The following is a 25,084-nucleotide window of genomic DNA, read 5'->3' as shown; positions in this document are numbered from 1 at the left end:
ATTGCCCGGCAATCTTCTGGGACCTTTGACATGTCCCAGAAGATTGCAGGGAGGGAGGGGGAGAGGAGAACTTCCACTCAGGGCGCCGCGGCGCTCCGAGTGGAAGTGGGAGCGGGTACCTGTCAAAACTAGGTACCGCTCCCCCCCCCCAAAAAATGACATGCCAAATGTGGCATGTCAGGGGGCTAGGACCACCTAAAGCGGAAGTTCCACTTTTGGGTGGAACTCCGCTTTAAACTGATTGACATGAACCTCTATGAGGTCCCCAAAAAGTGTCACTTAGTCAGCAAGTTAATGTTGCAGCCCTGATAAAAATTGCTGATCGCTGCCATTACTAATAAAAATAAATAAATAAAAAGCCCAAAAATCTATTCCATAGATTTGACAAATCTTTTCCCTAGTTTGTAAACGCTATAACTTTTGCGTAAAGCAATTATTATACGCTTTTTGGGATTTTTTTTTTTTTTTTACTAAAAATATGTAGCAGAATACAAATTGGCCTAAACTGATAAAAAAAAATTTGATTTTTTGAATTTTTTTATTGGTAATGTTTTATAGCAGAAAGTAAAAAATATTGTTTCTCTTTTTCAAAATTGTTGCTTTTTTTGTTTATAACGCAAAAACTAAAAACCGCAGAGGTGATCAAATACCACCAAAAGAAAGCTCTATTTGTGAAAAAAAAAGGACATTCGTTTTATTTGGGTACAGCTTCGCACGATCGTGCAATTGTCTGTTAAAGCAACGCAGTGCCGTTTATAAAAAAATGGCCCGGTCATTAAAGTCTCGTACACACTTGACGAAAATCGGACGAAATATCCTCCGATTTTTCTCACTCATGCTCACCGTTTTTAATTGACAGTGCATAAATGTTCACGAAATTTCTCATCCGATATATTTTTTGGGACGTTTGTTCCTAGACTTCCGGGTCATCAGCAACTTCAGATCATGCGCGGTCTTTCGTATCCGATTTTTTGCGGACGTACTGCATACTCATTAAACGAAAATTGGTCATCTGGGGACAGGCGATAAAAATTTTGGTGTTTGTCCCTCAGTTTTTTTTCGTTGAAAATGTCAGCATCGGCTGCTGAAAGTTGTGTACACACTAGCGTAAATCGTCCGATTTTACCTTCCGGTCCAGAAGTGGTTAATATGTTGCTCGTTAAGGAAAGATTTTAGGCTTTTAATTATTGTCTTGTTCACTTTAGTTCATTTATGATTATAGTGAACACACATGAATAGTGCACCACTATCCATTTACTTTATCAGTATAAGTTGCAGGCTTAGCCCATTTTGCACCCATCTCCTGCTGAAGAGCCCTAGGCAGTTGCCACTTCTGCCTACCCTTTGGCCTGGCCCTGGATAAGCCTATTTCTATTCAGCTGGTCTCTCTTATACGTAATAATAATTTTAAAGTCCATACATTCTGTTCACGCTCTGGCCAGTGCAGGGTGCCTTTGTCTGCTCTTGAATCTCAGCCTTTGTCTGTCCCGTCTCCTAGCACTATTCAGACAGGACCGGCGATGTTATGACAGCAAACTGCGAGCCGATGAATCTTAAACAGATGCAAATATTGAGCTATGAAAATGACTTGTGTACAGACTTCAGGGTAACTGTTATAAATAGGCGCCTCTGTTTATTCTGGGTAATAGCAGTATATGGACTGTATAATGATATGTCTGGGGCGCCTAATGCTGTGTTTGAGTTTAATCTCCTTTTTGTTTGCTTAGATTAACAATCTGAAGAAGATTCTTCAAGGAATTGTGGATTATTACAAAGAGGTAAGGCGGGGACGCACACGGTGTCAGACATGGGAACTCATTCAGTGACTGCAGCTAGGGCGGTGCAAAGGGTCAGGGTCATCATTCGAAATCATGGGGCCCCACACAGACTACTTCACAGGGCCACATTTGTATTTCAACAGTGTATTCCTTTGCTTTCCTGAGTTTCAAGAGAAAAATACAAAAATCTGGTTGCCCTTGGCAACCTCCATAAATTTTTTCCTTTATATCAGGTTATTTAAAGCTGAGGTTTACTTGCTTATTGCTGTTATTGGTCCCTGCCTCCTCCCTACATTAAAAATGCTAATAAGATTTTTAAATAAAACCTTTATTTTTATTTTTTTAATGACACCAATGATGGGGCACTATTCCTCCCACTGACACCAATGATGGGGCACTATTCCTCCCACTGACACCAATGATGGGGCACTATTCCTCCCACTGACACCAATGATGGGGCACTATTCCTGCCACTGACCCCAATGATGGGGTACTATTTTTCCCACTGACACCAACAATGGGGCACTATTTTCCCCACTCACACCAATGTTTGGGCACTATTCCTCCCACTAACACCACCAACAGGGGCATAACTCCTTTCACTGACACCAATGATGGGGCACTATTCCTCCCACTGATATCAACGATGGGGTACTATTTCTTCCACTGACACCAACAATGGGGCACTAATCCTTCCACTGACATCAGTGATGGGGCACTATTTCTCCCACTGACACCAACAATGGGGCACTATTTCCCCCACTTACACCAACATTTGGGCACTATTCCTCCCACTAACACCACCAACAGGGGCATAATTCCTTCCATTGATATCAATGATGGGGCACTATTCCTCCCACTGACACCAACGATGGGGTACTATATCTCTCACTGACACCAACTATTGGGTATTATTTCTTCCACTGACACCAACAATGGGGCACTAGTCCTTCTACTGACATCAGTGATGGGGCACTATTCCTCCCACTGACACCAATGATGGGGTGTTCTTCCACTGACACCAATGATGGGGTGTTATTCCTCCTACTGACACCAACGGTGGGGCACTATTCCTCCCACTGACACCAATGATGGGGTGTTATCCTTCCCACTGACCCCAACGATGGGGCACTATTCCTCCCACTGACACCAACAATTGGGTATTATTTCTCCCACTGACACCAACAATGGGGCACTAGTCCTTCTTCCGACATCAGTGATGGGGCACTATTCCTCCCACTGACACCAATGATGGGGTGTTATTCCTCCCACTGACATCAATGATGGGGCACTATTTCTCCCGTTAACACCAACAATGGGGCATTATCCCTCCTACTAACACCAACAATGGTCAACCAACCCTTGCACCCACTGACACCAAGGTTTGGGCACTATTCCTCCCACTAACACCACCAATGGGCGTAATTCCTTCCACTGACACCAGTGATGAGGCACTATTTCTTCCAGTGACACCAACAATGGGGCACTAGTCCTTCCACTGACACCAATGATGGGGTGTTAATCCTCCCACTAAAGATTTTGCATTGTTTATTCCCACTGATACCAGGACACTTTCAACTCCCACTGGCCACAGTCTGACTCCCCTAAAGTCTGAAGGGCAGTAAACTGGTCCTTGGTTTAGAAAGTTTGGAGACCCCTGAGCTAGATGATGCTGGATGTCCACCAGCCATGAAATGAGGTGGGCTCTATCTGACTTGCTGCAGCTTCTAATGAATGAATGAAAGGTGACGGGGGGGCCAGGACCAGTAAGGCTGGGGAGGAAAAGCTAGATGATGTTGGGTCTCCTCTAACCAACCAGGAAATGAGGTGGGCTCTATCTGATTAGCTTGCAGCTTCTGATGCACGTTGTGAGACGCTCACAGTGTGCAGTGAAATCAGAGGAAGCCATCTCAGTCCAGGAGAGGAGCCGATACAACTGTGCAAGACTGAAGGGAAGGTCGGAGTTCAGTCATATTCAGCCCTGGCAACCATCTTTTGAGTCTTTTCGTTCACCTAATCTATGATAGGGGGAGACCAGTGGATGTGGTGTACTTGGATTTCGCTAAGGCGTTTGATACAGTTCCCCACAAGCGCTTAATTTATAAAATAAGATCTGCAGGTATCGACAGCAGGGTTTGCTCTTGGATACGGAATTGGCTTAAAGGGCGTGTCCAAAGGGTGGTAATAAACAGCGCATACTCAGACTGGTCTGAGGTTGTAAGCGGGGTGCCCCAGGGCTCAGTCCTGGGACCAACCTTGTTCAATTTATTCATAAACAACATTGAGGTCGGGATCAGTAGTTCGATATCAGTTTTTGCAGATGACATAAAATTGGCCAGAGCAACAACTGCACAGCATGAAGCAGATATCCTACAGAATGACCTGGACAAAATTACAGAGTGGGCACGGACATGGCAAATGAGGTTTAACGTGGAGAAGTGTAAGGTTTTGCACTTGGGGACTAAAAACATAAAAACACAATACATGTTAGGAGGGGAACCCTTGGGGGAATCAAAAATGGAGAAGGATCTGGGAGTCTTGGTTGATGATAGATTAGGCAACAGCATGCAATGTCAAGCGGCAGCTGCCAAAGCCAGCAGAATATTGGCATGCATAAAGAAAGGGATGTATTCCAGAGATAAGACTATAATCCTTCCACTTTATAAAACTCTGGTGCGACCGCATCTGGAGTATTCTGTCCAGTTCTGGTCGCCAGTCCTCAGGAGGGATGTGTTGGAGCTGGAGAGAGTCCAGAGAAGGGCAACTAAACTAATTAGGGGATTGGAGGACCTTGACTATGAAGAGCGTCTACAATCGCTCGATTTATTCTCCCTGGAGAAGAGACGTCTGAGGGGGGACATGATAGCAATTTATAAATATCTTAATGGGGATCCCAGCTTAGAAAAAAAGCTGTTCATTCGAAGGGATTGCATGAGGACTCGAGGGCATACAATGCGATTAGAGGAGAAGCGTTTTAACCTCAGGCAACGTGGGGGGTTCTTTACTGTTAGGGCTACAAGATTGTGGAATTCTCTACCACAAGAGGTGGTTTCTGCGGGTAGTATGGTGGCTTTCAAAAGACTCTTAGACTTACATCTCAAGGATCAGAACATTCAGGGGTATGTGAGATGATTACAGCCACACACACCTACACAGGTTGAACTGGATGGACTATTGTCTTTATTCAACCTCACCTACTATGTAACTATGTAACTATGTGTACAATGTCCGCAGGTTCTGGACCAGCTCATCTCCGAATTCCTCCTTCCGGATCTCAGCCAGATTGCAGAAAATGCCGACCCGACGGAAATGGGACGACTGTTACAGCTGATCCTGGGGTGCGCCATTAACTGTGATAGGAAGCAAGGTAAGGACCGAGCCCATGACAGCGACATCGGCCCGTCACCCAGGAGGAACGTTTCCATGTATTCCGTGACTTCTCACCCACATTTTATTGTTTTCATGACCTTTGACTGAGACTTATCACCCTGGAAGGAAGTCCGTCTATTCCTGCTGATGGCGTTACTGTAATAACGGAAAGCATTGTGAACATTCGATCATTTCATAATCAGAGAAAAATAATAAACATGCACTGTTTATGTACAGTTTGCTATTCGAAGTGACATTTAACCACTTTAACCACTTAAGCCCCGGAAGATTTTACCCCCTTCCTGACCAGGGGGTATTTTGCGATTCGGCACTGCGTGACTTTAATGGACAATTGCGCGGTCGTGCGACGCTGTACCTAAACGAATTTGACGTCCTTTTTTTCCCCACAAACAGAGCTTTCTTTTGGTGGTATTTGATCACCTGTGCGATTTTTTGATCATGCGCTATAAACAAAAAAAGAGCGACAATTTTGCTAAATAACAATATTTTTCACATTTTTTTATTTGAAATTCCCCCCCCAAAAAAATGTAAAAATCAAAATATTTTAACATTTTCGGCCAATTTGTTTTCTGCTACATATTTTTGGTAAAAAAAAATTGCAAAAAGCGTATTTTGATTGGTTTGCGCAAAAGTTATCGCGTTTACTAACTAAGGGAAAGATTTTTGTCATTTTTGTTGTGTTTTTTTTTTTAACGCGTAATGGCGGCGATCTGCGATTTTTTTTTTTTTTTTTTTTTTTTCTTTTGCGGGACTGCGACATTGCGGCGGACAGATCGGACTTGACTGACATTTTTGACACTTTTGGGGTTACCAGTGACATTACTACAGTAATCAGTGCTATACATGTGCACTGTTACTGTAAAATGACACTGGCAGTGAAGGGGTTAACTTTATTTGAGAGGGAGGGGTTATGTGTGTCCCTAGGGGCGTGATTCTAACTGTGATTGGCTGTGGCTTGAGGTGTAAGAACAGAGATCAACGGTCCTACATAGTAGAACCGTATGATCACTGTTCCTACACAGGGAAGAATGACAGGCGGCTTGTTTACATCAGCTGCCTGCCTTTCTCACGTTCTAACGGACGATCGCGAGTGCCCGGCGGACATCGGGTCCACCGGGCACACGCGCGCGGGGGGGGGGTCCGTGACCGAGCGGGAGCGCGCCTCCGGCAGCACGCGCTCGCTCCCCAGAGCCTCACAGGCTAGCGATGTACCCATACATCACTTTGCCTGTGAGGGGCTGACCGCCGCAGTATATGTACTTGCGGCGGTCAGCAAGTGGTTAAGACCGGAAGGATTTGCCCCTTTAATGACCAGGCCCTATTTATTCGGCACTGCGTTATTTTAATGGACAATTGCGCGGTCAAGCAACGCTGTACCCGAATAAAATTTACATCCTTTTTTTCCTACAAATAGAGCTTTCTTTTGGTGGTATTTGATCACCTGTGCGATTTTTTTTTTTTTTGATTTTTTTGCGCTATAAACAAAAAAAAGAGCAACAATTTTGAAAAAAAAGCAATATTTTTCACATTCTGCTATATGACATTCTCAAAAAACAAATTTAAAAATCAAATTTTTTTAACATTTTAGGCCAATTTGTTTTCTGCTACATATTTTTGGTAAAAAAAAAAAAATCACAATAAGTGTATTTTGATTGGCTTGCGCAAAAGTTATGCGCGTCTACAAACTACAGGAAAGATTTGTCATTTTTAATGTTTTTTTGTTTTTTTTTACTAGTAATGGCGGCGATCTGCGATTGTTTGCAGGACTGTGACATTGCGGCGGACAGATCGGACCCTTGACTGACTTTTTTTACACTTTTGGGGGTACCAGTGACATTACTGCAGTAATCAGTGCTAAAAATATGCACTGTTACTGTAATAATGACACTGGCAGGCAAGGGGTTAACAGTATAGGTGATCAAGGGGTTAAATGTGACCCTAGGGGAGTGATTCTAACTGTATGGGGAAGGGACTTGTGAAATTATTATTTCAGGTACTTGTATAGCGCTTTACATATACATTGTACATTCACATCAGTCCCTGCCCTCAAGGAGCTTACAATCTAAGGTCCCTAACTCACATACATACACAGTAGGGCCAATTTTTTTATACAGGATCCAATTAACCCACCAGCATGTCTTTGGAGTGTGGGAGGAAACCGGAGTACCCAGGGGAAACCCACGCAGGCACAGGGAGAACATGCAAACTCCAGGCAGGTAGTGCCGTGGTTGGGATTCGAACCAGCGACCCTCTTGCTGCTAGGTGAAAGTGCTAACCACTACACCACTGTGCCGCCCATAGAGACCTGTGATCCTATATAGAAAGATCACAGGAGCTCTGTGATCATTGCAGGTAGAAGGACGGTCAGCTGTGTTTACAACAGCCGACCGTCCTTCTCTCAGCGGGGAGCGATCGCGGGTGTCAGGCAGCAATCGGAGCCGCCTGACACACGTATCGGCTCCCCCGCTGCCGAGTGGGGGCAGGAGCGCACCGTCGGCGTCATGCACTTGCCCCCTAGCTCCTCCCAGGCGAGCGACGCATCCCTACGTCGCTTTGCCTGTACGAGTCAGCCTGCCGCAGTAAATATACAGGAGGCGGTCGGCAACTGGTTAAAGGGTAACTCCACTTTCGTGGGGAAAAAAAATAGCAAATAAAGAAAACACAACATAGCGTATACAATTGTGACACAAATCATATTGTATTCGAATGTAATAAAAAATTACCTTTCCTTTTCAATCTGCAGCCGTTGTAATTTTCTGAAAATGCAATGCAATATGGCCGCCTGGAGCTGTTCTGTACACAGAATGTATACTGACTACACCCCCAGAAACATCATTTCCTGCTTGTGTGATTGGCTCACCAATTTTCCCAGAAGTCTGCACTAAGATACAAGTCAGATTTCTGGCATCCCCTGCAACAAAAATTTCATTTTTGGTGAGATACTCCCAATAGGAACACATCTAAAGGGAGGCAGGACCAGCAGATTTCCTTATTAGAGCCCTGCAGCTGCCACAGCTGATAGATAATTATAAAACCACTCCCATTTGATCCATTCAGCACAGATGAACAAACAATGATTTCTTCAGAATAACAAAAGGTAGGAATCTGCAACAAAGTTTATTATAATCCCTGCAATGTACAGAGATCACCCAGAGGGGAATGTTTTTTTTCTCAACAAAAGTGGAGTTATGCTTTAAGTATTTCAGGGAACTTATTGGCTATAGGGGGTCTTCATACTACGGTCCAAGTTTTGATCCTGCCAGAAATAACCCAGAGAGCTGACATATTGCTATGATGAGCTGACAATACATTTTCTCTGCTGACCTTCAATTTTAAGCAGTGGTATCCATAGGTGTGCGCAGCCTATTGCATTAGGGTGTGCACCCCAAAGTTTAAATACACATGCATGTGTTTGCCTACATGTATATGGCCCCGGTACATTACTCTCCCTGCTGGCAAAGTGAAATAGAAGTGTGTGGCACTTCTCTTATGGCAGAGCAGGTCCAAGGGAGATCTTTCCCATCTCCTCACTGGCAAACAGAGCGATAATGCTAATGTGCCCTAGGTGATTAGGGTGTGCCCAGGCACACCCGGCACACCCTGTGCGCACGCCTATGGTGGTATCAGCCCTGCCCGGGCTACTTCTGTGGATTACAGAACACTTTCTGCTATTCTGTGGGGATGAGATGATAGTGAGGTGTTCTGTAGTCCTAACACGCTTACTGTCCTTAGGTGACAATCCAGCTCCTCCATAATAGCAGTAGAATGAGTGAGCGTTGTCAACCTAGGACAGGAAGGGTGCTACTGGCAGGATCATCAGGTGACTATTCAGGATTAATAGCCAAAAAAATAGAAAATGAATCCTGCCTCCACATCTTACTAAGTTACAATATAAATCATTGTTGTTCCTGGGTTTGGATGCACTTAGATTAGTGAGGTTATCCTTTAAATACCTTACAACCCTGGGATAATTCATCCTCTCCGATCCAGCAGGCTTTTCTCTGACATGGTCCCAGCCGGCTCCTTTTCATCCTGTACACGTGCGTGCGCCGCAGCCCAACTCATTCCTATGGGTAGCCATGCTCATGGTGACCTCCAGTGGTCCCTCGGGGTACAGCTTACTAATAGGAATGAATGAGGCTGCAGAGCACTTATGCAGCATGAAGAGGAGCCGGCTGGGAGGTTTATTAACCACTTGCCGACTGTCCGCCGCAGTTTTACTGTGGCAGGCTGGCTTGGCTGCGCAAACCGATGGTTGCGCGCTTGGTGCTGGGGGGCGATCGCGTGCCAACGGCAGCTCGCTTCCACCCCCACTAGGCAGCGGGGATGCCGATGCACGGGGCCGGCAGCCTGCGATTGCCGCCGGCCACCTGCGATCCCTCCCCACTGAGAGAGAAGGACGGTCTGCTGTTGTAAACACATCTGACCGTTCTTCTCTCTGAAATGATCACAGAGTGAGGAGTTGAGTATTGTAGCCAGATAAACTGCAATTTGGCTTTAAAGAGTAACTCCACTTTTGCTTAGAAAATTATATTCTCCTCTGACTGATCTTTGTACATTGCAAGGATTTTAACAAACTGTTGCGGATTCCTACCTTTTGTTATTCTGAAGAAATAGCCGTTTGTTTGTCTGTGTCCATGTGCGGAGTGAATGTGAATGGGAGTGATTTTATAATTATCAATCAGTTGCTACACTTGCAGTCCTAATGAGGAAAGTGGCAGGGTCTGCGTCCCTTTTACATTTCATTTCCTTTTGTGAATATCTCACCAAAAATGACATTTCTCTATCGTTCATTGACGGACGCAGTTTTCTCTGATTCATATCAGTAGGGTTATACTGGCCCTACAGGCGTAGGACACTAGGCAGAAAAAAGTTCTGGCTACGCCTATAGGCAGTCCCGGAGGGTACACCCTCTCTCTTCCTGCATAGGATGTCAGTTTTGTATCAAAGCAGTGTCAGAAAGTAACACCAACCCAATGAACTTAAGAGAAAAGGATTTTATGGTAAGTCAAAAATCCAGTTTTCTCTATCGTTCATTGACAGACGCAGTTCTCTCTGATCCATATCAGTAGGGATGTACCAAAGCAGTGCCATAAAATGAGGAGTGGGAACAGCAGAAAAGAGCAAGTCCCCAAGGCCACACATAGCCGACCAGGCAACATAGGACTCATCAGAACAAAAGATAAGGCCCATCTGAAACAAACAGTTCTGCCTAGCATCCTATTCCTGTAGGGGGCAGTATAACCCTACTGATATAAATCAGAGAGAACTGTATCCGTCAATGAACTTAAGAGCAAAGGATTTTACAGTAAGGCAAAAATCCAGTAAGGCAAAAATCCAGTTTTTAGTGCAGACTTCTGGGTCTGCCAATCACACAAGTAGGAAATTATGTTTTTGGGGGGCGTTCTGTATACCATCTGTGTACAGAGCGCCTTCAGGTTGCCATATTGCATTTTACAGAAAGTTACAGTGGCTGCGGATTGAAAAGGAAAGGCCAGCCTTCTTAATCAGACTTCTGACAGCCAGACTTCACCCCTACCGAAGAAGTCAACGCTTGACGTAACGCGTATAGGGGGCGGAGCCTGTCAGTCACACATCACATCACCTCTCTGCTGAGAGCGCTGATACATCCAATACAGCCCGCACTGCTGAAGTGCCGCGTTTGTAAGTGTATTACTTTCTTATTAAATGTTCTTGGGATTAAATCAGAGAGTACTAGATGTGTTTTTTACTCTCCCTCATACATTCATGTCCGCTTTGGATGGCCAGTGATAGGTTGCTGGGGTCCTGGGATAATCCTTCAGCTCCAGGTCTCCATCTGCCCATTGATATATTATTCCCTAAGGCAGTGGTCCTCAACTCAGGTCCTCGGGGGCCCACTAACAGGCCAGATTTTAAGTATTACCTTGGGGAATTGCAGACTAGAATACTGCAATCACTGAGCAGCAAATGAGATCACCTGTGATGTAATTTAGTTATCTTGCAAACCTGGCCTGTTAGTGGGCCCCGAGGACCGGATTTGAGGACCACTGCCCTAAGGGAACTGCTTTATCTGACCCTCTGGTGACACAGGGGTCAGATAGGAAGGTGAGAGGCTTGAATTTATGGTGGTGGTGGAACACGGAGCACTGTTCTCTGATCTGATCACCACGGTGGTAGACAAGGCTGGAGTTTATTATTCATAGATTTCTCTACACTTGGACGTTTGCACTGATTTAATCCTCACCTTTTTATTTGGACTTTAAAGTCATGCTAGTAGATTGACATCACTTGATGGATGCACCTATGGGTTATTTATTGATCTATTTTGCACATTTGTAGGATCTATTTTAATTATTTAGTGTTGTACTTTTACAATTTATTTATTTATTTCACCTATTTGGATATTAATTATGCAATGGAATAATCTGGCGCAGCACTTTTTTAGATATCGATAGAATAAACCCATGGTGGCGAACCTTGTCACCCCAGATGTTTTGGAACTACATGTCCCATGATGCTCCACTACACTGCAGAGTACATGAGCATCATGGGAAATTTAGTTCCAAAACATCTGGGGTGCCAAGGTTCGCCATCACTGGAGTAAACCATTAGGCAGTTTAAGGCCCCTTTCACAGTTGTACGACCTGGAATTGCATAGTTACATAGTAGTTACATAGTTAGTCAGCTTGAAAAAAAGACACAAGCCCATCCGCCTCAACCACCAAAAAACAGTAATGAAAACCCAACCATACAATCCCCTATACACAATCCTATACCCGCAGTTGATCCAGAGGAAGGCAAAAAAACCCAGCAAAGCATGATCCAATTGGCTACAGCAGGGGAAAAAATTCCTTCCTGATCCCCCAAGAGGCAATCGGATCAGGGCCATCTTACCGAATGAGCACGACGGGCAGTTGCCCGGGGGCCCCACCTACCCAGCCCCAGCGAAACATTAGTCCCGATTCCCGTGTGCATCCCACTGCTGAACTTAGCATGTGGCAAGCGCCTGTCATCCCTGCGCTGCTGTCAGGCCACGTGGGCCTTGAAGGGGGAGCCCACAACTGCAGGAATGCCTGTCCGCCTCCACGGGAACAGGCACACACAGGACAGTAGAATCTGACTCCCATCCGTGTGTGTGTTCACCGGACCCAGACGCCCAACTTGGAAGCCTGGATTAGCCTGGCACTGCTGGATTAGCCTGGCACTGCTGTACCAATAAATATAGTCCTATCGATAATTTGCATTTTTCTTTTCTTGTGGTCGATTGTGTAGGCAGGGTCCCAGTGCCCTGTATTGCCCAGGGCCCTTTAATGCTCTTAAGATGTCACTGAATTGGATATTCCCTTACTTTGACAGGACTTTGCCACGACTTTGACCCAACGTTGGTGCGACTTTGACGCGATTTGAAGCAATGCCTGTGTAATCTTGACGTCTATGGACCTCAAGTCACATCAAAGTCAGACCAAAGTAGTGCAGGGACTACTTTGAAGTTGCACAAATATGAATGGTACTCATTGGAAATCATAGGATACAACATGTCACAGGACTTTTCAGTCCCAAGTCGCATAAATGTAAAAGAGGCCTAACTCGTCAGCATGAATCAAAAAATGAAATGACAGATTTTAGGTGGAGTGACCCTTTAAGGCACAGGTGTCAAACACAAGGCCCGCGGGCGGAATCCGGCCCTCCAGGCCATTTTATGTGGCCCTTGCACCTCTTCTGCAGCTGCAGGAGAGCTCCAGCCCTCTTCTGGTCTTCCTCCAGACCCTGTACTTTTTGCTTTTCAGCAATGCCTACAGCTTTTTCCCAGCAGCAGCACAAGATAAGGGGGTGCACTGTGATGTAAGGGAGGGTGGGGGATTCAATTTCTGATGGTGGGGGGGCTCTTGACGTCTTCTGTAAGAGTAGGGGATGCTCTGGACATCTAGTCTTACAGATACAACTGGCCCTTTTGAGGGCAATAATGATGCTGATGCGGCCTTCGATTAAATTAAGTTTGACATCCCTGCTTTAAGGGATTGTTCTTAGTTAGTGTTACGGTCTGTTTGTCATTCCTGTGTTCCATTCTTTGCAGAACACATCCAGATCATCATGACCCTGGAAGAGTCCGTACAGCACGTGGTGATGACGGCCATTCAGGAGGTAAGTGGCTGCTGATTGTTGGATGTAGAGTGACACTCAACACTGCTAAAAGATTCAATTTGTTTTCTATGTGCCCCAGTGTGAATTGCACATGGGGGTTGATTTACTAAGACTGGAAAGTGCAAAATCTGGTGCAGCTCTGCATGGTAGCCAATCAGCTTCTAACTTCACCTTGGTCGAAGCTTTGACAATAAGGCTTGGTTCACATTGGGGCGACCTGTCAGGCTGCTTAGTCCCCTGACAAGTCGCGCCCCATTCAGTGCAATGGAACCATTCTAATCGGAGCGACTCAAGTTAGAAAAAGGTTCCTGCACCACTTGGGGGCGACTTCAGAGCGACTGGCATTGACTTCTGTAAGGCCCCTTTCACACTTGTACGACCCAAAAGTCGCGCGACTTTGACTGAACTTGAAGCAATGCCTATGTAATCTTGAGGTTTATGGACCTCAAGTCGCATCAAAGTCAGACCAAAGTAGGGCAGGGACTACTTTGATGTCGCTGCAAGTCGCACAGGTATGAATGGTACTCATTGGAAATTATATGGTATGACTTTGCAGTCCCAAGTCGTAGGACAAGTGTTTGCAAGCCGCGATGAAGACGCACTATGTGGCGCATCTTCAAAGTCGGGCAACTTTGAAGCCGCGCTAGTGTGAACCTGAGACCTAAACCTGGAAGCTGATTGGTTTCTATGCACAGCTGCACCAGATTTTGTGCACTCCAGTTTTAGTGAATCTACCCCATAGTGTTAACGAGCTCTTAGTCACTGATATAGCACTGATAGTACTTTTAGCGTAGATTTTCGATATATGACATTAGATACAGCAGGTAAAATAAGTATTGAACACGTCAACCTTTTTCTCTGTAAATTTATTTCTGCTAAAGGTGCTATAGACATGAAATGTTCACCACATGTCAGTAACAACCCATGCATCCATACATACAAATACGTTCAGAAATGAAGTTATGTGAAATAAAATGGAATGACACATGAAAAAAGTATTGAACACTTGAAGAAAGGGAGGTGCAAAAAGGCATGGCAATACTGGAAAAGAAGGGTGGCGCTCACTGGTGTCTATAGAATGCTATACTCTATGGATGGAAAACTGGAGAGTGTCTCTTAAGTGGAAATGGCATTTATTGGAGAAATCAAAGATAAACATATGAATATAAAATTGATGCCACACCAGCCCCGAAAATCCCAGACCTCCTTGGGTTGCTGTAAGATTCCAAGGGAAATGCTGACCCAGCGGGTAGTACCTGATATTGACTGGGGATCTCCAGACGTCACGATGGTAGATACCGGCTGTTGGAGGATGGGGCACCCCAAAAAACACACTGCACTGGTGTCAGGCTGGAGGGGGCCGCCGCACAGTCCCACAGCTGGTGACAATACTCCTGCGCTCGAGTTTCCGGCTCCTCCGCGGTAACCGGAAGTGACGTGGGGATCGCGTCACCGGAAGTGACGATCAGCTACAGTCAGGAAGTCAGGCTGGTCACGGACATCAACGTACTTGCTTTCTGGTTGCCGCAACTACATGTTTCGCGCGCATGCGCTTTGTCAAGTGGAAAGCCAAGACACCAGCTGAAATCTATCAGTAATTTGAAAGCAATCCTGCCCCTTGTCAGTGCGAATTAATATCCGCTGCTTCGGTCTCAACTGATGGCCTATAAAAAGGCGTCTCATTACCAAGGTGTCACACAAAAAACATCTCTTAATGGGTAAAAGCAAAGAGCTCTATTAAGACCTTTGCAACCTTATTGTAAGAAAATATACTGATGGCGTTGGTTACAGAAGGATTTCTAAACCCCTGAATGTTCCAGTGAGCACTGTAGTGGCCATAATCCGTAAGTGGAAAGAACAACATTTCACTTTAAACCGGCCACGACCAGGTGCTCCTCACAAGATTTCTGACAGAGGAGTCAAAAGAATTATCATAAGAGTTGTCCAAGAGCCAAGAACCACTTGTGGAGAGCTTCAGAAAGACCTGGAATTAGCAGGTACAATTGTTTCAAAGAAAACAAGTAATGCACTCAACCGCCATGGCCTGTATGCACCCTCCCCACGCAAGACTCCATTGCTGAAGAAAAAGCATGTCGAAGCTCATTTAAAGTTTACTGCAGATCATTTAGACAAGCCTGTGAAATACTGGGAGAATATAGTCTGGTCAGATGAGACCAAAATTAAACTCTTTGGATGCCATAATACACAATATGTTTGGCACATCACCCCAAAAACACTGCCATACCAACAGTGAAGTTTGGAGGTAGGAACATCATGGTGTGGGGCTGCTTTTCAGCATACGGTACTGGCAAACTTACATACATAGTAGGTGAGGTTGAATAAATACCATAGTCCATCCAGTTCAACCTGTGTGTGTGGCCGAAATCATCTCTCATACCCCTGAATGTTTTTCTCCTTGAGATGTACGTCTAAGGGTCTTTTGAAAGCCACCATACTTCCCGCAGAAACCACCTCTTGTGGTAGAGATTTCCACAATCTTGTAGCCCTAACAGTAAAGAACCCCTCACGTTGCCTGAGATTAAAACGCTTCTCCTCTAATCGCATTGTATGCCCTCGAGTCCTCATGCAATCCTTTCGACTGAATAGCTTTTTTTCTATGCTGAGATCACCATTGAGATATTTATAAATTGCTATCATGTTCCCTCTCAGGCGTCTTTTCTCCAGGGAGAATAAATCAAGCGATTGCAGACGCTCTTCATAATTAAGGTCCTCCAATCCCCTAATTAGTTTAGTTGCCCTTCTCTGGACTCTCTCCAGCTCCAACACATCCCTCCTGAGGACTGGTGACCAGAACTGGGCAGAATACTCCAGCTGTGGTCGGACCAGAGTTTTATAAAGTTGAAGGATTATAGTTTTATCTCTGGAATACATCCCTTTCTTTATGCATGCTAATATTCTGCCGGCTTAGGCAGCTGCCGCTTGACATGACATGCTATTGCCTAGTCTATCCTCTACCAGGACTCCCAGATCTTTCTCCATTTTTGATTCCCCCAAAGTTTCTCCCCCTAAAGTGTATTGTGCTTTTATGTTTTTAGTCCCCAAGTGCAAAACCTTACACTTCTCCACATTAAACCTCATTTGACATGTCGTTGCCCACTCCCTTATTTTTTCCAGGTCATTCTGTAGGATATCTGCTTCATGCTGTGCAGTTATTGCCCTGCCCAATTTTGTGTCATCTGCAAAAAATGATATAGAGCCACTGATCCCATCCTCAGTGTTGTTTATGAATAAATTGAACAAGGTTGGTCCCAGGACTGAGCCTTGGGGACCCCATATCAGGAAGGATAAATGGAAAAATGTACCAAGACATTCTTGATAAAAATCTGCTGCCATCTATCAGGATGATGAAGCTGAAACGAGGGTGGACATTTCAGCCAGACAATGTTCCCAAACACAAAGCCAAGGAAACTCTCAATTGGTTTCAAAGAAAGAAAATAAAGCTGCTAGAATGGCCCAGCCAATTAGCTGACTTGAATCCAATAGAAAATCTATGGAAAGAACCAAAGATCGAAGTTCATAGAAGAGGCCCACGGAACCTTCAAGATTTGAAGGCTGTTTGTGTGGAAGAATGGGCCAAAATCACACCTTAGCAATGCATGCAACTAGTTTCTCCATACAGGAGGCGTCTTGAAGCTGTCATTACCAACAAAAGATTTTTTACGATATATTGAATACGTTTCAGTTAGTGCGTTTAATACTTTTTCCCTTTGCATTTTACAGAGCAGAATAGGACTGGCCAGAGAGGCCAGTGTGTAGAGCAGCCTTTCTCAACCTTTTTAACACAGAGGAACCCTTGAAATAAATTTCTGGTCTCGGGGAACCCCTTATAAAAAATTAAAAATCTACAACTCATGACACATTGGTGTGACTGTTAGTGGAAAGAATGCTCCATACTCTTGCTATCATTGGGAAGATCTTCCCCCTTACAGATAGCTAAAAGGAACAATGGTGTCATTGGAAACTTATCTGAGAGGCAGAAACTGCCCATTGCTCAAGGAACCCCTAGCAATCTCGGGAGGAACCCTGGGGTTTCACGGAACCCTGGTTGAGAAACCCTGGTGTAGAGGGTTCATCCAGAATTTAGGGTTCACATGTGGTCACACCCCTTTAGCCATACCTCCGAAGTTTCTGAGATGGGAATGTGGGACACCTATTAGCAAAAGTATGTCAGCATAGGACACGCCCCCTGCCATTCCTCCCCTTAAAAAGAGAATTGTACAAAAAATGATTGGTTAAATCTACAAGTGATTTTCTTAACACTACTATTCCTTTATATTGGCTTTTGGAATTTACAAATGTAGCAGTTTAGAAATTGAATGAAAGGTTTAGCACTGGGGAAACACTTTTTGAGGTAGTGTATTTTATATACAAATCTACAGATCAGGTCAAAATGAGGGACAAATGAGGAGGAAAGAGGGACAGAGGGTCATTGTTCCGAATGGAAGACAGTCCCTCAAAATCAGAGACAGTTGGGAGCTTTGCACCTGCTAGACTTTTTACATGTAGAAACTATTGGAATTTGAGCACAGGTATATCTTTCTTTTATTTCATCAGTGACCAGACCTGGGACTTGTAGCTCTCCTACAACTTGTGCCTAGCGCCCCCATATTGGCACTGTATCCAATGTAGCATTTGCATTTTGCAGAGCAGAGTAGGGACTGGCCAGAGAGGAGTTTTTTTACGCAGTCGGCCAGCTTAAACATGTATTGCAATGTACAAGAACTAAAAATCCCAATTTTTTTATTACAAAGTTTGCCAGAGAGAGTGCGTTGCAATGTGCAGAGGGTTCATCCAGAATCCTTGTATACATGCGGCTGCAGGGGCAGGGATTGCCCAGGCTGTAGATGATTGGCCCAGTACAGGTTGCAGCTCACTGGCAGGCTCGCACACTTCGGTCCATATCCTAGTCTGAACATGCTCTGTACTTGCACATGCTGCTACGCTCATATGTATGGCTGACTTTGACCTTTGTATAAGAAGAATTGGACTCCCCTCATTGGATTTTGCATCATTTGCTACTTCTAGGAAAGAAAAAATGAATCGCAGAGCTGACTATCCAGCCCCAGGGGCAGGGATTGCCCAGGCTGTAGATGATTGGCCCAGTACAGGTTGCAGCTCCCTGGCAGGCTCGCACACTTCGGTCCATATCCTAGTCTGAACATGCTCTGTACTTACACATGCTGCTACGCTCATATGTATGGCTGACTTTGACCTTTTGTATAAGAAGAATTGGACTCCCCTTATTGGATTTTGCATCATTTGCTACTTCTAGGAAAGAAAAAATTAATCTCAGAGCTGACTATCTAGCCCCAGAGTTAGGGAAAACCTTATTTTCCTTTAGATGACCTCAATGGGTCAGTCAGGCCAGTACAAAACACTAATAATTATATGCACAGAAGTTATTGTATACATTTATTTCTCTGGCAGGGTGTGGTACTTTCACAGCGGTCATACAGAGGAATTCATATGTATTTGTGATGAGTCAAAAATAGATTTACTAGTGTGTTTGGTTGCATCATATCTTCAGAATGTAGCGGTGTACACTTGTAACTGTCCAAATATACTTCCCACCCTGCTGACTCAGGAGGAGATCCCAGCTCCGGTCTTATATTCATGACATGTGCATGTTGCAGCAGTGCGGTGGGGAGATTTTTCACCTCATGTGATTCATGGGTTTAACCCTTCCCACTATCCCCAGCTTCTCTTTAACTGGGCTAAAATTCCCAGGGGATGGGAAGGTCTGCCTAGTCATTGGCTGTCAGTGGTCACATGGGTGCCAGTCACGCCAGTTCCCAATCACAGCACAGTGTGCTGCCGCCTTTTTTGCACACCGCTGCTGCAACTGAGGGGGATGGAGTGATTTTGCTGATGGGGCTGTGTGTCCAATGGAAATTTGTGGATAGCCTGGGCAGTGGCTGTGCATGGCCTACAGTATGCCTTTGAAATTAGGCCTAACTCCACCTTTAAGACCAAGTTACATGTTACACACATATTTAGGGTGTAACCTGGTGCTAGACGGCCCCCCCACCCTCAAAATTGCCTACCCTCCAATAGCTTGTGGGGGGTACTTCTCCCCCCACAGCAGCTGTCACATTTGAAATTAGCACAGGTGTGTGAGGCTACGCCTGAAAAGTTGTATCATTCATTCACAGGGATCATGAACTACAAGTAATGGCTTCCACCATGGCAGATGGACTAGGTAATCCCTGTACTTGGAGTCCATTGACATTTTTTCCAGCTCTCCCAATGAAAGTTCATACCTCTTTATGAACACAGAGCCAACAAAAGAGTCACCAGGAGCCTGCGCATTGCACCCGCCATCCACTGATAGCTTTTGCAATGCTTTGCAGGCTCATTTGCAAAAAAAAAATAATCAATGCACTTTTTTAAAATTGTAAATTTATGCACTTTATTATTATTATTTTTTTTTTTTTTTGTTTTTACATTTTTTGGAAAGGTGGACATTAGCATTAAAAATGCTTTTTAATATACTAAAGAAGCTGGAATAAGTAGGTAATTTTTTGAAAAGGTGGTGTAAAGGCAAACTAACCCTTTCAAGAGGTGCACTTACATTTAGACAGCAAAAACACGGTCCCGCATAGTAAAATCTCCGCACTTCCAGGTTCGTCACAGAATCTGATATCACGTCTGCCCTCTGCCCTCCAGGTTCGTCACAGAATCTGATATCACGTCTGCCGTCTGCATTTTATCACAGGGACTTCCTCAGGAAGACAGGTTGTCTTCCTGAAGAAGTCCCTGTGACGTAATGCGTTGAGGGTGGACTTGGTGTCAGACACTGTGGGGAACTTGCAAGTGTTGGGATTTTACTATGTGGGACCCTGTTTTTGCCGTCCTAAATGTGAGTAGTAATTTTTTTTTTAAAAAGGAAGATTTTATATGCCGCACTATGGCGATTGTTGATATCCATAAAAATCCATCAATAAAAGTGCATAAAATGTGCTTAGTAAAAACATATATTGCCACTTAAATACAAAGTGCTTAAAGCTGTGCACCTGTGTATTATTGCACCAAGTGCTCGGTTGCGTGCCTTTAAATAGTAAAAAATACTTGTGCCTGTGGATCTCTACCGGGTGCAACCAATGCTTACCGCACGCTTATGGCAGATGACTCAGGTCTCTTCATTTGCTGAAACACAAAATAGCCTCCATTGCGTAGTAGATGGTATTCAAACCAAAGCAAGTTAGCATCCACTCACAGTTAGGGAGTTCACTTTCAGTATATGGTGTCCACCAGGCTGCTTCCGCATTCCACCAGTCCGAACCACCGTTACCGGAAGTGACGTACTGACGTAATAAGCCACGCCCTACACGTTTCGTCACTACGACGTCATCTGGAGCGTGCCATCTAGCGCTACTCCCGGTCTTTTTATAGGCTGGGCTGCCGCCATCTTAGTACACCTTTGGAGTCCGAACACGGCGGACATCTTTGTACACCTGCTGTGTAATTTGCCAATGATGTACAGCCTAAGGAATTAGTCATCATGTGAACTCCCATTACTGTGTTTGCCGTACAACCAAATACATTCATATTTATTATAACAAATTAAAAGTACGACAAACCATACATTAAAAAGAAGAATTAGTACCAAAAGTGATTGGCTAAAACTTTAATAAAAAACACAGTTATAGTGCGATATTGGTGCGGGATGGTGATGTGCCCGATCCGATCGGGGGTTGCCGATATATTTAGTGCTCATACATCGTGGGTGCTGATGAAAGAATACCCTTTTGTTTGGTGAACTGTTAAACCTTATTCTTTGTAATCATTAGTGTGAGGGCACCCATAATCGATGCAGATTGGTTCCTATGGTTATGTGCCCCATACATGTGACAATAAAAATCGGTAGAAAAAATCGGTAGAAAAAATAAATAAATTCCTTAAAAACCATAAAAACCTTGGAAATGTATTTCCAAGATGAAGTGTCGTGGTTTTTGGAAAAAATTGTATTAGTTATATACATAAAAAGGAGGAGGAGCCTTGAAGAACAACATTAGTCCACAAGTCTGTCGCCAGGGACCAGGAAAGAACCTTTCATAGAAAAAACAGATAAAGAACCTGGTAAAAACCAGGTAAAAATCAATAGATAAAATAAATAAAAGCCAGATAAAAACAGGCAAAGAAGGGGAGGTAATTTAAGTTCAAAAATTCTTTGTAAAAAGGACTAGAGTTGGTAAAAATATATATAAAAAATATCCATACTTGTTAAAAAAGGAATCCATACTCATTAAAAATACCCAGAAAACTAAAAACTAAAAATCTGTAATGAAGCAGTTTAAATCAATGTCTATGTTCAAGCCTTTTGGTTGGAGGGTCTGCCTCAAATATATCCACTTGGTTTCTTTTCTAGATGCACTTATTCTTTTGTTGCTACCTCTCCAGTCATTTTTTATTTTGTCGATAGCATAAAAAACCATGCCTGTGGGATCTTGAGAATGGTGTTGTTTAAAATGTCGTGAAAGGCTATGTTTATCAAAACCCTTCTGCATGTTTTTCACATGCTCTCTGATCCGGACAAACAGGGGTCTGGTAGTGCGGCCCACATATTGTAACTTGCATGGGCATTCCATCACGTAAGTTACATGAGTACTTGTGCATGTTATAGTGTCTTTCATTTCAAAAGTTTTTCCCGTGCTTTGGGCTATGAAAGATGTGGTCTTTCTCTTCTTATATCTCTTGATGTCCTACAAGGTAGGCACTTTCCACATCTGAAGAAACCTTTTAAGCTTGTTGGAAGGTTGATGTTTTTTGGAGGGTCAATAACATTATGCACTAGCCGATTCCTCAGGCTTGGTGCTTTTCTATAGATGAAGGTGGGTTTTGCAGGAAGGACATCTCTTAGTGTGGTATCCGCTTTAAGAATAGGCCAGTGTTTCTTTATGATCTTTTCCAGTGCTTTATGTTGTGTATTAAATCCTGTCAGGAAGGCAAATTCTGTGTTTTTATTTTTGTTTGTTTTGTTTGATGAGTCCTCTATCAGATCTTCTCTCCTTATATTTTCCATCGTGTTTTTGACATTGATGAGTTCACTTCGTTTATAGCCTTTCTCCACAAATCTGTCGATGAGTATCTGGGCTTGCATTTCAAAATCTGTTGGATCACTGCAGTTCCTTTTAATCCTCATCAGTTGGCCTTTAGGGATGTTCCCTAGCCATTTGGGATGGTGACAGCTCTTCTTGGGAATATAGCCATTCCTATCCGTTTTCTTGAAGTATGTCTTACTGGCCAGTCTTCCATCTTTTTTGGATAATTCTAGATCCAGGAAGGCAATGTGTTCGAAATGGAAATCCCCAGAAAAAGTGATGCCATATATGTTTGTGTTAATCTCATCAAAAAATTCCTGTAATGACTCCACATTGCCTTTCCAGACAATAATAATGTCGTCAATGTACCTACGGTAGTACTTTAAGTTGTCCCTAGGTACACTGAAAACCTGCTCTTCCTCCCACTTCTGCATAGACACATTAGCCGCACTGGGGGCATACTTGGTGCGGGATGGTGATGTGCCCGATCCGATCGGGGGTTGCTGATATATTTAGACCATGGGGACATTGGCAACAAAACTGGCATCAAACACCCGCACGAGGGGACAATTGGACGGGACAGCGGCAACAAGTGGAACAACATGGCAACAGGGAAGATACAACACGGTACCAGGAAAGAAACAGAAACTAAAACCGCGAGGAACCAGAGGAGGAAAGAAACGGAAGAAAAAGGAGAAGGAATCAATAGGCAAAGGCATCTTCAATTTAAGCGAAACAATTTTTGATGAGGAGGAACTGAAAATACTAGATTTGGGTCTTAAATATGCACCAGGAAAAAACCTGGATAAATTTGAAGCTTATATAGACCTTAACAAATATGTCAGGAAACTGAATATTAAGAAGTTCTTTACATTAAAACAAAAACAAGTTTACTACAAGATACTCATCGACAGATTCGTGGAGAAAGGCTATAAACGAAGTGAACTCCTCAATGTCAAAAACACGGTGGAAAATATGAGGAGAGAAGATCTGATAGAGGACTCATCAAACAAAACAAACAAAAATAAAAACACAGAATTTGCCTTCCTGACAGGATTCAATACACAACATAAAGCACTGGAAAAGATCATAAAGAAACACTGGCCTATTCTTAAAGCGGATACCACACTAAGAGATGTCCTTCCTGCAAAACCCACCTTCATCTATAGAAAAGCACCAAGCCTGAGGAATCGGCTAGTGCATAATGTTATTGACCCTCCAAAAAACATCAACCTTCCAACAAGCTTAAAAGGTTTCTTCAGATGTGGGAAGTGCCTACCTTGTAGGACATCAAGAGATAAGAAGAGAAAGACCACATCTTTCATAGCCCAAAGCACGGGAAAAACTTTTGAAATCAAAGACCCTATAACATGCACAAGTACTCATGTAACTTACGTGATGGAATGCCCATGCAAGTTACAATATGTGGGCCGCACTACCAGACCCCTGTTTGTCCGGATCAGAGAGCATGTGAAAAACATCCGGAAGGGTTTTGATAAACATAGTCTTTCACGACAGTCTTTCACACCATTCTCAAGATCCCACAGGCATGGTTTTTTATGCTATCGACAAAATAAAAAATGACTGGAGAGGTAGCAACAAAAGAATAAGTGTGTCTAGAAACGAAACCAAGTGGATATATTTGATGCAGACCCTCCAACCAAAAGGCTTGAACATAGACATTGATTTAAACTGCTTCATGACAGATTTTTAGTTTTTAGTTTTCTGGGTATTTTTAACGAGTATGGATTCCTTTTTTAACAAGTATGGATAATTTTTATATATATTTTTACCAACTCTAGTCCTTTTTACAAAGAATTATTGAACTTGAATTACCTCCCCTTTTTTGCCTGTTTTTATCTGGCTTTTATTTATTTTATCTATTGATTTTTACCTGGTTTTTACCAGGTTCTTTATCTGTTTTTTCTATGAAAGGTTCTTTCCTGGTCCCTGGCGACAGACTTGTGGACTTGTCCCCAGAGATGTGGGCGTGTCCCCCACCTCAGGTTTCTGGTGATAAAAGTTCCAGGAATATTCGTGAAAAGAATGTTGTTCTTCAAGGCTCCTCCTCCTTTTTATGTATATAACTAATACAATTTTTTCCAAAAACCACGACACTTCATCTTGGAAATACATTTCCAAGGTTTTTATGGTTTTTAAGGAATTTTTTATTTATTTCTACCTATTTTTTTTCTACCGATTTTTATTGTCACATGTATGGGGCACATAACCATAGGAACCAATCTGCATCGATTATGGGGGCCCTCACACTAATGATTACAAAGAATAAGGTTTAACAGTTCACCAAACAAAAGGGTATTCTTTCATCAGCACCCACGATGTATGAGCACTAAATATATCGGCAGCCCCCGATCGGATCGGGCACATCACCATCCCGCACCAATATCGCACTATAACTGTGTTTTTTATTAAAGTTTTAACCAATCACTTTTGGTACTAATTCTTCTATTTAATGTATGGTTTGTCGTACTCTTAATTTGTTATAATAAATATGAATGTATTTGGTTGTACGGCAAACACAGTAATGGGAGTTCACATGATGACTAATTCCTTAGGCTGTACATCATTGGCAAATTACACAGCAGGTGTACAAAGATGTCCGCCATGTTCGGACTCCAAAGGTGTACTAAGATGGCGGCAGCCCAGCCTATAAAAAGACCGGGAGTAGCGCTAGATGGCACGCTCCAGATGACGTCGTAGTGACGAAAC

The 25,084-nt window shown here is 43.6% G+C and overlaps 1 protein-coding gene across 1 annotated transcript in view; it reads left to right on the top strand.

The window, feature by feature from the left end:
* Nucleotides 1-25,084, top strand: part of HOOK1 (hook microtubule tethering protein 1) — a 143,954-nt gene that overhangs the window by 49,875 nt on the left and 68,995 nt on the right. The window contains exons 4-6 of the mRNA XM_082264802.1: nucleotides 1,728-1,778; nucleotides 5,013-5,145; nucleotides 13,225-13,292. Coding sequence (XP_082120928.1) covers nucleotides 1,728-1,778; nucleotides 5,013-5,145; nucleotides 13,225-13,292 — 252 coding nt within the window. The remainder of the gene's footprint in view (nucleotides 1-1,727; nucleotides 1,779-5,012; nucleotides 5,146-13,224; nucleotides 13,293-25,084) is intronic.

The sequence above is a fragment of the Pelophylax lessonae genome (genome assembly GCF_965119305.1).
Source record: "Pelophylax lessonae genome assembly, chromosome: 8".
In the NCBI taxonomy this organism is placed as follows: Eukaryota; Metazoa; Chordata; class Amphibia; order Anura; family Ranidae; genus Pelophylax; species Pelophylax lessonae.
The sequence above is the reverse complement of the archived record's forward strand: the minus strand, read 5'-3'. Positions and strand labels throughout refer to the sequence as shown.